General features: G+C 34.2%; 1 protein-coding gene across 2 annotated transcripts; it reads left to right on the forward strand.

Annotated features, from left to right (window-relative positions):
* Nucleotides 1-341: 341 nt before the first annotated feature.
* LOC129896315 (isocitrate dehydrogenase [NADP]-like) lies at nucleotides 342-6,989 on the forward strand. 2 transcript variants are annotated; one of them, XR_008767951.1, is made up of 16 exons: nucleotides 342-569; nucleotides 2,848-2,891; nucleotides 3,063-3,172; nucleotides 3,333-3,370; nucleotides 3,853-3,930; nucleotides 4,021-4,074; nucleotides 4,158-4,259; nucleotides 4,436-4,527; nucleotides 4,610-4,713; nucleotides 4,864-4,932; nucleotides 5,025-5,140; nucleotides 5,300-5,334; nucleotides 5,560-5,702; nucleotides 5,933-6,055; nucleotides 6,156-6,302; nucleotides 6,865-6,989. XR_008767951.1 is itself a non-coding variant. In XM_055972179.1 (15 exons), the coding sequence occupies exons 1-15, from the start codon at nucleotides 521-523 to the stop codon at nucleotides 6,244-6,246; spliced, it is 1,248 nt and encodes a 415-aa protein (XP_055828154.1). In that variant the 5' UTR covers nucleotides 343-520; the 3' UTR covers nucleotides 6,247-6,436. The 2 variants fall into 2 exon arrangements, 1 of the variants encoding a protein (XP_055828154.1); XM_055972179.1 differs by lacking the exon at nucleotides 6,865-6,989 and having other exon boundaries at nucleotides 343-569; nucleotides 6,156-6,436.
* The last annotated feature ends 6,637 nt before the right edge of the window (nucleotides 6,990-13,626 follow it).

Raw genomic sequence — 13,626 nt, forward strand, 5'->3', positions numbered from 1 at the left:
TCAACTTGTCCCAAGTGTGTCTCATGTACACCCAACACCAACATGACTCATAAATATTTAAGGTGTCTAGATTATCATTTTGTAAATTGGAGCATTCAGTTGTTACAATGAAGACGGATGATATATTTAAAAATGCATACTAAAAGTTAGAGTATTTAATTGTCAAAATATCTGTCAATTTATATCTTAAAACAAAGAGAGTAACAAATACTAGGAATTTTGAAGAATGTCACGGGGTCAAAAATAAATATCACATGGGAAGGTTGTTGTGAGACAAATAATTGAAATTTCATGGTACAATCCTACCTAAATACTTTTGTTTATAATAATGTCATCTCATTTTGTTTATATTTCCAATTTGCACGTACCTTCAAAACTTCAACCCCTCCATTGTAATTTTATTTTTTCTCCATTTTCTAACAATTTAAGCTTCTCCCGCCGGCGAAATTTTCTTTATCAAACTCCATTACTCTTAATATCACCAGAATTTCCAGTTCTTAATCTCAATTTTTCACTAAAAATGGCTTTCCAAAAGATCAAAGTGGCTAACCCCATAGTTGAAATGGACGGTCAGATCCTTATTTCTCTATCACTCTATGCTTCTTTTCCGTTTTATTATGTGGTCTTTTTTCAAACTTTCTTGAAATTGATGTGTGTAAATAGCTGCTTCAATGTGCTAGTTGTGTGCTGATTTTAGTTCAAGAATTGATTTTTATGCTGTTTCTTGATTCTGGCTGAAATTTGGTGTGTGTAAATAGATGCTTCAGTTTCAATAGGCTATTATATCCAAATTTATGTAGTGATTTTAGTTCAAGAATTGACTTTTATGCTGGTTATTGATTCTGGGTGAGAATGGTGTCTTCTTAAAAAGAAATTGGGGGTAGGGGAGGGAATTACAAGGTGGGGAATGGAACTGTCATTAACTAGGTGAAAGTTCACTTAGCCAAACAACTGAGCTACTAAGATTTCTCCTTCTTGATTACTTGAATAGAGTATCTATGAATTTTTTTGGTTTTGATTTTTTGCATTTTATCTACCAGTCTACTAATATCTGGAGACTGTAATTTCATAAAAATATGTACTGATTCTTATTCAAGACTTGACTTTTATGCTGCTTCTGATTCAGCAGGCTGTTATATACCTAATTATGTACTGATTTTAGTTCAACACTTGATTTTTTTATGCTGCTTTAGTTTCAGTAGGCTGTTATATCCTAATTGTGTAATGATTTTAGTTGAAGAATTGATTTTTATGCTGCTTCAGTTTCAGTAGGCTGTTATATCCTAATTATGTACTGATTTTTTGTTCAAGACTTGATCTTCTGTTCCAGTAGGCTTGTTATATCATACTTATGTAATGATATTAGGGTAGGATAGAAGGTTGTTAGGTAGTAGAGCGGTGTCTTGCTCATCTTTCCTTACTCCTATAGTTTCTTGTCCTCCAATTCTGTTACATTCTACTATCCCTTGTATTTCGATTATTGCACTATTTTTTTTATTGTTGTTACTGTTCCTTCTTTTTTTTAGTATCTACTTTGATATGCTTTTCTTTGAAACGAGGGTCTATCGAAAACAACTTCTCTACCTCCCAAGGTAGGGGTAAGGTCTGTGTACATTCTACCCTCCTCATACACCACTTGTGGGATTACAATGGGTATGATAAATATGAAAATGATTTTTATGCTGTTTCTTGATTCTGGATGAAAAGGTTATCTTCTTAACTACTGGAAAAGAGTATTTATCGGATCATTTGTTGCAGTTTTATCCACCTGTCCACTAATGTCTGGAGGCTGTAATTTCATAAAAATATGTCCTGCCTGTTCAAGAATTGATTTTTATGTGGTTTCTTTTTCTGGTGGAAAAGGGTGTCTTCTTAACCACTGGAATCTTTTTTGCATTTTTATTGGCTAGCATCTGGAGGCTGTAAGTTCATAATATTATGTACTGATTAGTTGTTCAAGAATTGATTTTTGTGTTGTTTCTTGTTCGGATAAAAGGGGTGTAACATCCCAATGAGATTGTCTGTTTTGAGCATAAATCTGAACAACTATAAAACGCGTTACTAGGTGTAGTGGCTACTTAATTAAGAATAAGGAAATACAATTGGCCCAAGAAGTGATAATGAAATTAATTAAACCAGAATCCGCAATGCAACTGAATGCAGAAGTAATGAAGAAAAGTAGTAAGGGCTAGGAATACAGAGAAGAACGAAGATGAGGAAGGAATACACATTAAACGTTTGCCTATATTTTGGCTACTCCTACCCGCTACTTATTAACCATCCTCCCCGAATCCATACCGGCTTCTTCAACCCACATCCCATTCGTAATCAACTAACTTTCTGGAGTGTTGTTTAATACCCATACTCCTTCTAAATGCTCCAGCTTGGCATTCGGGTTTAGCTTTCACCATGTCTACCGTCGTGGCAATCTGATCCCCATGGTTTAATCACTGGGGTCTGAGGCCTGTTTCTTTATATACGAAAATCTCTCCATGTTTTGTTAATGTAGGATTCACCTAAGGTGTTACATACACCTCCCGTTTAGGGGCTCAGCATCCTTGCTTAAGTTCTCCCCACCATTCTTTAAGGTCAGATGTGAAGGCACTCTGATACTTATGTAACAACCTAGTTCTAGTAAGTCCATCTCCAAAAATTGTAGTTATTTTCGTAATATAGAAGCAGGGTGAAATGATAATCAACCGTCAAAGTATGATAAAAGTTCACATTACGTCATTATATATATGATAAATTAATTTGGTCCACTAAATTACTCATTGATTCTTCTTAACCTTCAAGAAATGTATATTTTCACTTTCTTATGTTGGTATGTCTGGCTGTGTGATGCAGGAGATGAAATGACTCGTGTCATTTGGAAATTAATTAAGGATAAGGTAACAAGTTATTTTGGCTTATGTATGCATCAGTAAAATTCCCCGGACCCTGCGCATAGCGGGAGCTTAAGTGCACCGGGCTGCCCTTTTTTATGCATCAGTAAAATATTCTGTGTCTATCCTCGTGTTCATTTTCAGTTGCTGATATTTGTATTCTCTTTTAAGCTTTAGCTCATCTTGCCTTTTGTGGAGTTGGATATAAAATACTTCGATCTTGGCCTTCCTCACCGTGATGCCACAGATGATAAGGTTACAATTGAAAGCGCTAAGGCTACTTTGGAGTATGTGTCCATTTCTTTCTATCTTTAAGTTTCCGCTTAATGAAAAAATGGTTGTTTTAGGACCAAGCTCATATACTGACTTTCCATAATCTCTCCATCGATTACTGAATGTTTGATCTTTTATATCCAACCTTATTATGTTTGAACTAATAAATTGCAGGTATAATGTAGCAATTAAGTGTGCAACCATCACTCCAGGTGCTTACGTTTTTCCATGTTGTTCATTTCATTTTATTAACCTGCTGGTCCTGGATTAATGATGATATTCAGAGTACAAGGGTTAAACCATCAAATTTCGGTGTGATGTCGGACATCTATTCTTTAATCTTTATAATGAAACTTAAGGCATAATACATAAACAAACACTCAAACTTGACCTCAGCTAGCAAGTAAACACACCAACTTTGAGAGTGCACATCTAGACACCTCAACTCGTCTCCACTATGTCAGCGCAACACTCCAACTTACAAAATGATCATCTAGACATCTCCAAAATTTATGTGTCACGTCAGCTTCGGGTGTACATGAGACACAATGAAGACAAGGAGCTATACACCACAATTTGAAAACATTGAAGAAAGTTTGAGAAAATCATAAGTTCCTTAAAAGTATAAAATTGGACAGTGAGATATCATAAGTTGCTGAACTTGGATTAAAGTTGTATGATAATGCATTTGCAGATGAGGCCCGTATGAAGGAGTTTAACTTGAAGCATATGTGGAAGAGCCCAAATGGGACAATTAGGAACATTCTGAATGGTGAGCCTCCTTCTCTACTCGTCAATTATGGTGGGTGACATCCTTGTATGAAATTGAAGATATCCATTATTATTGGCTATTGTGTTGCAGGTACGGTGTTCAGGGAACCAATCCTCTGCAATAACATCCCCCGACTTGTTCCAGGTATGTTTATTTGCTGAAGTTGTATATTTGTTGGTTGTTCACTTGATTCTCTCTTTGACTTACATAGATGTAGCTGACATCAGGTTGGTCAAAACCGATATGCATTGGCAGACATGCTTTTGGTGATCAATATCGAGCCACTGATACAGTAATTCAAGGAGCTGGAAAACTCAAATTAGTATTTGGTAAAGTTTTGCATCTGTAAAGTTGCATGAACCTGTATGATTCCGAAACTCTGCTAATATATGTTTGCTCTACTCTAGTTTGACTAAGAGTATATTGGTTCTGATTCATTTACTATTTTTTTAATAATTTATGTTTCGAAGATGTCGCTGAGATATTGTATTGAACATGATTGCAGTACCAGAAGGGACGGATGAAAAGACCGAGTTCGAGGTTTACAATTTCACTGGTGCTGGTGGAGTGGCTCTATCCATGTACAACACAGACGAGGTTTGTTTTCGAGTGTATTGAAAACAGATAATTACATTGCTCTGGAGTTATGCATCTTTGCTGCTTTTTTCTTTTGGTGCAGTCTATTCGCTCTTTTGCTGAAGCTTCTATGAACATGGCTTACCAAAAGAAATGGCCACTCTATCTTAGCACAAAGAATACCATCCTTAAGAAATATGACGGAAGGTATGGCTAGCGTTGATCTGATGCTGTACTTCTCTGCATACTCACCATTTAAATTGGATTGTTCCTTTACTCTTTTACCTCTATTTGCCTGTCTTCTCTATCCCTTCTATTTTTGGGTTTCTCGTCTTACTTTTATGATCTTTTCTGAAGATTCAAGGACATATTCCAAGAAGTTTATGGGTCAAAATGGAAATTAAAGTTTGAGGAAGCTGGGATCTGGCAAGTACCCAACTTTTCATTTCCAATAACTGGTTCTTGTTAATGATTGTAAATGATGGAGATTGTTAAATGATTGAATTCATCAAAAATAGGTACGAACATCGCCTCATCGATGATATGGTTGCTTATGCTTTAAAAAGCGATGGTGGTTATGTATGGGCGTGCAAAAACTATGATGGGGATGTACAGAGTGATTTCTTAGCACAAGGTATCCTTGGCCAGCTTGCTAACGGCTTATAGATCTATCTTGAATACATTTTGGATTTTCCATATGAAAAATTTTACTTGTTCAATGTTCACTTTTGCTACCTTCTTTAATTCTCGTTTGAGCTCGTAATTGTTCTTATATTGTTTATTGCTTGAATAGGATTTGGATCGCTTGGATTGATGACATCGATCCTGGTATGTTCTTTATTTGCTTCCATTTTCTGCTGCTGCTCCCAGTTCCTTTAATTTTGAGTCCTTTATCTCGTGATTTCATATGATTTATTTGAGATATCCATGCTTTAGATGCAGAAAGTCAAGTTTTCTAGAAAATAAGACTTATTGCTCGTTGGATCATTTTGGCTCAATTGCTGATTTACGACTTTATTTTGGATTCAAATCGGGTTGGTATATTTGGTTTAGATATGTCCGGATGGAAAGACCGTGGAAGCAGAAGCAGCCCATGGAACCGTGACTCGCCACTACAGGGTCCATCAGAAAGGAGGTGAAACCAGCACAAATAGCATTGCTTCAATTTTTGCCTGGACTCGTGGGCTTGCACATAGGTAGGACATTCTGGTACTTAATTTGCTGCACTTAGCGCTCCCAGGGCTTTGGTCTGGTGGTATGAGTGTAGCACGTGATATGTAGATTAGGCACATGTCATGGATTCGAACCCTTGCCACAGGCAGGTCCATTGTTTATCGAGTTTCAGATTGTGCACCACTATCGCTTGAGGATGCACTTAGATTTTTAATGATAGCAGTACCGAACAAACAATCATGTTTTTTAACAGGGCAAAGTTGGACAACAATGCTGCACTCTTGGATTTCACCAAGAAACTAGAAGCAGCTTGCATCAGTGCCGTGGAAAACGGGAAAATGACCAAAGATCTAGCACTTATTATCCACGGATCCAAGTGAGCTCCCTACTTTGTTCTTATTCATAGTATTTCGTGTTCTAAAGTTAACCCTTAGTGCTGTCGTCGTTATAATTTGTGTGTAATTGAAATCTTACAGGGTTGCTAGACATCAATATGTGAACACCCAAGAGTTCATTGATGCTGTGGCTGATGAGCTGAAAGCTAGACTTCTGAAAGCAAAGATTTAAATATATGTTTTTCTGATTGAAAACTTTATCATTTCAACCATTGAACACCATTTTAAGTGAGTGCGTTTTAATATGCATTCGTGCGATATGATCTTAAAATGTTTTTGTTGAAGGAATCATTTCTAGAGCTTTGTCGTCTTGAATAGTTGATAATACGTTCTAGCACGGAAAATCCCTCGTAACTTCTTAATGCCTCTTGTTCCTTCCAATCTTGTCTCTTTACTATTCATGACAATTACCATATTACCCGCAACTCTTCAGTTATCTTGCTCAACTCTTCAAAAATGTTATCTTAGGCGTTAGATCCTCTAAAAATGCACTATTTCTTAAAGATCCTAATGCATTCATTGGTATTTTTAAGGAATCCGAACAACTTTTGATCTATCCCACCCACCCACACCCCATCTTTGATCCATTTTCTTATATAAGTTGATCAACCCCTGCCCCCTAAAGCCATCTATTATTCCCTTCATTCATTATATTTTTCATGAGTGTAATGCTGCTTTATAATCATCATTTGTTTAAGTCGAATTTATACCACTAGACAATGTGTCTCGCGGCCTTTTGTTATAATCATCATAGTTCTTTTTATAACTCTTTTTTATCTAATCTTTCTAGGTAGGTCTCCACTTAGAGGAGAAAGACAATTTGCCACAACTCTTTTGAGTATTAAGGTGTCATTTATACTCTTCATACCATTCTACCTACGACTCTGGGAGCCAGAAGAAAATATAGAGAACATCTGGTACTTTTTATTTATAATATTGGACGGAGATGAGTTTGAATTGATCGTTATGGATAATCTGGATTCATGTAGTTGACCTCAACTTGTTTGGGATTAAGGTGTCGTTCTTGTTACCCTAATCGATCCACATATTTAATTTTCTGTTGATTTTAATAATCTCATAAAGATGTATGCATTAGGGCTGTACAAGACAAACCGATAAACCGCACCAAACCGACAAACCGAATCAAACCGGAAAAAAAAACCGACTAGTGGTTTGGTTTGACTTGGTTTGGTGTTTGGAAAAAAAACCCGACCATTATAGGGTTGGTTTGGTTTTAACTAAAAAAAGTCAAACCGAATCCAAACCGACCCGATTATAAATATACTACTCTTAAATTATGTTATACATAAAAATATTTATTAAAATATAATTTATAAATATTTTAATTTTTTTTTCATAATTGTTTTTTCTTTCTTACATTTAGATTTGGACTTGAGAAACCATCTAAATAATATACAAAAAAAAAGCCCATCTTATAAAGTTATATTATAAAGTTAAAACTTCAAACAGTGTTCTGCCTCCATCTTATATGTTGATATTTTGTACTAGAATTCTTTTTAAGAAGCACCGCTCTTTGTTTTTTATTAGATACTATGGAAACCCGAAAAATCCGAAAAAACCCGAATAACCCGAAAAAACCCAAAAAACCCGAGAAAAATTAATATCGAAAAACCCGACTTTATTGGTTTGGTTTGGTTTATAGATTTAATAACCCGATACAAATGGTTTGGTTTGGTTTATAAAAAATCCGAACCAACCCGGTACATGTACACCCCTAGTATGCATAATAAAATTAGTGTGTAATGTTTCAGATCGTCATTTGTATCTTACATATCAGTAGTAAACTGCCATAAGAGGTTCCTACAAGTCGATGTAAGTTATTCCAACAACGAGAATATATGCTGTGAAATTTCGCAAGTGGGGTTTAGGTAGAGTAGTGTGTATCCAACTTTACTCCTACCTTGTAAAGAATTTTTCCTAGTAGAAAAAAGAAATATAGTAATGAAAAAATCATATATATAGAATATAAAAGAGAAAAGAACAATAGCAACAATAAATAATATGATAAACAAAAAAGAGGAAACAAGAAGTAAAAATAAAGTCATAGAATAAGGTACATAGTAAAGTACTAACACACGAAAAACTAAGAAAATCGCTAAATTTTGGTTGAAGAGCCCTAAAAATGTAAGTAAAAGCTGAGTGGATCCTAGCGAGGCTATTGAAATCCTTTCCTAAGTCATCATGGATGGTTTTGTAAAAGTTTTGCAAATTAATTAATCAGAAGAAATATCACCAAAAAATTTATGGACCAATACCCACAAAAAATTGAGAAAATCGTTTAATTTCTCTTGAGTGTTCCCTAAATGCTAAAACAAATCGCGTGAATCATGGTGAGGCTACTGGAATTCTTCTCCGGGTCATTAGGGATGGTTTTAAAAAAAAAATTAACCGAAGTCATATCACTAAAAAAATTCATTGACGTTACACGCGAAAAATTGATAATATCACTTAATTTTTGTTGAGTGACCCCTAACTGCTAAAAGATGTCGCGTGAATCATGGCAAGGCTACTGGAATTCCTCCCCAGGTCATCGTGGATGGTTCTGTAAAGGCTTTGAAAAAATATTGACAGAAAGTCATATCACCAAAAAATTAATGGACTAACACATACGAAAAACTAAGAAAATTATCAAATTCCTATTGAGTGGCTGTAAATGTCGGAAAAAGCCGCATGGATCATGGCGAGGCTACTGAAATTCTTCCTCACGTCATTATAATTTTTTCTGTAAAGGTTGTAGAAAAAAATTGATCGAAAGTCATAACACCATAAAATTCATGGACTCAATAACACACACGAAAAAATGAAAAAAATCTCATAATTTTTGTTGAGTGACCCTTAAATACCAAAACAAATGTGTGAATCATGGCAATGCTACTAGAATTCTTCTCAGGTTATCACGAATTGTTCTGTAAAGGTTTTGGAATAAAAATGATCAGAAGTCATATCACCAAAAAATTCATTAACTAACACACACGAAAACTAAGATAATCACCTAATTCCTAATGGATGGCCCCTAAATGCCAAAAAAATCATGTGGATCATGGCGAACCTACTGGAATTCTTTCCCAGGTCATCACTGATGGTTCTATAAAGATTTTGAAAAAACTTTGACATAAAGTCATACCACTAAAAAATTCATAGATTAAGACACGAACAACAGAGAAAATTATCTAATTCTTGTTAAATGACCCCTAAATGCCCAAAAAAATATGTGTGAATTGTGGCAAGGATATTAGAATTCCTACTCACGTCATTATGGTGGTTTTGTAAAGGTTGTGGAAAAAATTTGGTCGCAAACTATATCACCTAAAATTCATAGGCTAACAAACACAAAAAAAATTAAAAATCGTGTAATTCCTGTTGAGTGGCCCCTAGATGCCAAAGAAAGTTGTGTGGATCATGGTGAGGCTACTTGAATTCTTCCCCAGATCACCACAGATGGTTCTATAAAGATTTTGGAAAAAAATTGATCGGAGATTATATCACCAAAAAATTCATAAACTAATATATACAAAAACTGAAAAAATCGCTTAATTCCTAATGAGTTGGCCCAAAATGCCAAAAAAGGCCGCGTGTATCATGGCGAAAAGTTGAGAAAATCGCATGATTCATGTAGAGTGGCCCCAATATACTAAAAATATTGCGTGGATCAGTGGCCCCAAACTATTGAAATTCTTTCCAGGTCATTACGAATGGTTCTAAAAAGATTTTGAAAAATTTTTAACCGAAAGTCATATAATAAAAAAATATATGGATTAACACACGAAAAATTGAGAAAATCACCTAATTTCTATTGATTAACCCTAATTGCAAAAAAGTCGCATGGATCATGGAGATGCTATTGAAATTCTTTCCAAGGTCATCACGGATGGTTCTATAAAAATTTTGAAAAAAAAAATGAACGCAAGACAAATCATCAAAAAAAATCATGGATTAATGCACACAAAAAACTAAGAAAAATCACATAATTTTTGTCGAGTGGCCTTTAAATGCCAAAAAAAATCGCGTGAATCATGGCGAGTTTAATGAAATTCTTCTCTAGGTCATCACAGATGGTTCTATAAAGATTTTGCAAAAACAAATTATTGAAAGTCATATCACAAAAAAAAATGGACTAACATTCACGAAAAACTTAGACAAATGCCTAATTTCTTTTGATGAACTCTAAATGCCAAAAAAGATTGTGTGTATCATGATGAGGCTACTGGAATTTTTCCTCAGGACATCACAGATGATTCTATGAAGGATTTGGAAAATAATTGACTTAGCGTCATATTACTAAAAAATACATGAATTCTGTTATTTTTTCAGTTTTTCATGTGTGTGTTAGTCCATGAACTTTTTTTTGTGATATGTCTTCCAATTAATTTTTTTTCAAAACCTTTATACAACCATCCGTAATGACTTAGGGAAGAATTTCAGTAGTCTCGCAATAATCCACGCGGCTTATTTGGCATTTAGGGATCACTCAATAGAAATTAGACTATTTTTTTTAATTTTTTATGTATGTTAGTCCATGAATATTTTGGTGTTATGGCTTATGGTTAATTATTTTCCAAAATCTTTACAGAAACATTCGTAATAACCTGAAAAAAATTCCAGTAGTCTTTCCATGATCCACACGGTATTTTTTTGACATTAAAGGCCACTCAATAGAATTAAGCGATTTTCTCAGTTTTATGTGTGTTTGTCTATAAATTTTTTGGTGATATGGCTAACAATCATTTTTTTCTAAAATCTTTACAAAACCATCAGTAATGACCTCGAGAAGAATTCCAATAGCGTTGCCATTGTCCACGTAACTTTTTTATGCATTTAGGAGCCACTCAATAGGAATTGTGATTTTCTCAATTTTTTATATATGTTAGTTCATGAATTTTTTGGTGACATTGCTTTCTATCAAGTTTTTCAAAAACTTTAATGAACCATTCATGATGACCTGGGGATGAATTCCAACAGTCTTTCCCTAAACCACTCGATTTTTTTTTGACATTTAGGAGTCACTCAATAGAAATTAAATGATTTTCTCATTTTTGTGTATGTATGATAGTCCATTAATTTTTTTGGTGATATGGCTTCCAGACAATTTTTTTACCAAAACAACTATAGAATCATTCATAATGACCTTGAAAGAAATCCTGTAGCCTCACAATGATCCATGCAAAAAAAAATTCACATTTAGAGGCCAATCAACAAGAATTAGGAGGTTTTCTCTGTTTTATTTGTGTGTTAGTCCATGATATTTTTTGGTGATATTGCTTGACTCTTTTTTTTTGGCATTTAGGGGTCACTTAACAAGAATTAAGTGATTTTTTCAGTTTTATGTTTGTTAGTCCATAAATTTTTTGATGATATTGCTTTCAGCCAATGTTTTTCAATAAACTTTACAGAACCATCCATTATGACCTGAGTAAGAATTCTAATAGTCTCACCCTGATCCATTCTGGGGGGTTTTTTCCATTTAAGGGGTACTCAAAAGAAATTATACGATTTTCTCAATTTTTCAATTTTGTTAGTTCGTGAATTTTTTAATGATATGGCTTCCGATCAATTATTTTTTAAAATATTTACAGAACCATCCATAATAATCTAAGAAGAATTTAAATAGCATCGCCACGATCCACGCGACCTTTTTGGCATATAAGGTCACTTAATAAAAATTAGGCAATTTTCTCAATTTTTCGTTTTTAAGTCTATGATTTTTTTCGTGATATGGTGTCGATCAATTTTTTTTCCAAAATCATTAAAGAACCATCCGTAATGACCCGAGAAAATATTCCAATAGCCTTGCCATGATCTACACGGCATTTTGAGCATTTAGGGGGCACTCAATAGGAATTAGGCGATTTTCTCAGTTTTTCGTGTGTTAGTTCATAAATTTTTTGATGATATGTTATCCGGTAAATTGTTTTTTAAAACATTAACAGAACCATTTGTAATGTCCTGAGAAAGAATTCCAGTAGCTTCGCCATGATCTACTCGATTTTTTTGAGCATTTAGGGGCTACTCATTCGAAATTAGTCGATTTTCTCAGTTTTTCGTGTGTGTTAGTCGATGAATTTTTTGATGGTATATCTTTTAGATAATTTTTTTCTAAAATATTTATAGAATCATCCGTTATGACCTACGGAAGAAATCCAATAGCCTCGCCATTATCTACGGGACTTTTTGGCATTTAGGGGTTATTCAAATGGAATTATGAGATTTTCTCAGTTTTTTATGTATTAGTCTATTAAATTTTTATTGATATGATTGGCTTGATTTCCAGGCTTTAGCCAAAGACACAAGGCACACTAAACCTCTAAAGCGAATATTGGTCAATTTTCTCCATAACTTTTATAGAATAATCAGTAATGACCTGAGGAAGAATTCCAGTAGGCTCTTCATGATACACTCTACTTTTTTTGACATTTAGGGGACACTAAATAGAAATTGAACAATTTTCTCAAATTTTCGTGTGTGTTAGTTCATAAATTTTTTGCTGATATGACTTCTGGTTAAATGTTTTCCAAAATCTTTATAGAACAATCCATAATAACCTGGGGAAGAAATCCAGTAGTCTCGCCATCATCCACGCGATTTTTTTTTATATTTAGGAGTCATTCAATAGGAATTATGAGATTTTCTCAGTTTTTGTGTATGTTAGTTCATAAATTTTTTGTTTATATTGCTTCAGGTAAATATTTTTTCAAAACCTTTACATAACCACCAGTAATAACCTGCAAAAGAATTCCAATAATCTCGCCATGATCCACATGGCTTTTTTTTTTTGGCATTTAGGGGCCACTCAACAAGAATTAAGTAATTTTTAAAAGTTTTCATTTGTGTTAGTTCATGAATTTTCTAGTGATATGACTTTCAGTCAATTTTTTTCAAAACCTTTACAGAACAATTCGTAAAAACTTGGGGAAGAATTCTAGTTGCCTCGCTATGATCCACGCGAATTTTTTAGGCATTTAGGAGTCACTCAATAGGAATTAGGCGACTTTCTTGATTTTTCGTGTGTATCGGTTCATAATTTTTTTGACGGTATGACTATCGGTCAATATTTTTCAAAACTTTTACAAAGTCAGTCGTAATGACCTGGGAAAGAATTACAGTAGTCTCGTCATTATCCACACAGCTTTTTTGGCATTTGAGGCTCACTCAAAAGGAGTTAGATGATTTTTCTCAGTTTTTCATATGTGTTAGTTTATGAACTTTTTAGTGATATGACTTCCAGTCAATTTTTTTTTCGAAACCTTTACAAAATCATCTTTAATGACATGCGAAAGAATTTCAGTAGTTTCGCCATGATCCACACTATTTTTTTGGCATTTAGGGACCATTCAACAGAAATTAGGCGATTTTTCTCAGCTTTTCGTCTGTGTTAGTTCATAAACTTTTTGGTGATATGACTTCCCGTCAAATTTTTTTCAAAACCTTTACAGAACCATCTGTAATGACCTGGGAAAGAGTTCCAGCAGCCTCGTCATGATCGACACATCTTTTTTTTGGCATTTAGGGGTCACTCAATTGAAAGTAGGTAATT

This window comes from Solanum dulcamara, chromosome 1 (assembly GCF_947179165.1).
Source record: "Solanum dulcamara chromosome 1, daSolDulc1.2, whole genome shotgun sequence".
NCBI classification, from domain to species: domain Eukaryota; kingdom Viridiplantae; phylum Streptophyta; class Magnoliopsida; order Solanales; family Solanaceae; genus Solanum; species Solanum dulcamara.

Coding starts and splice junctions, on each gene's coding strand:
- LOC129896315 (XM_055972179.1), top strand. CDS start 521: ATGGCTTTCCAAAAGATCAAAGTGGCTAACCCCATAGTTGAAATGGAC. Junction 570..2,847: donor CCCCATAGTTGAAATGGACG/GTCAGATCCTTA, acceptor TGTGTGATGCAG/GAGATGAAATGACTCGTGTC. Junction 5,703..5,932: donor ACTCGTGGGCTTGCACATAG/GTAGGACATTCT, acceptor GTTTTTTAACAG/GGCAAAGTTGGACAACAATG.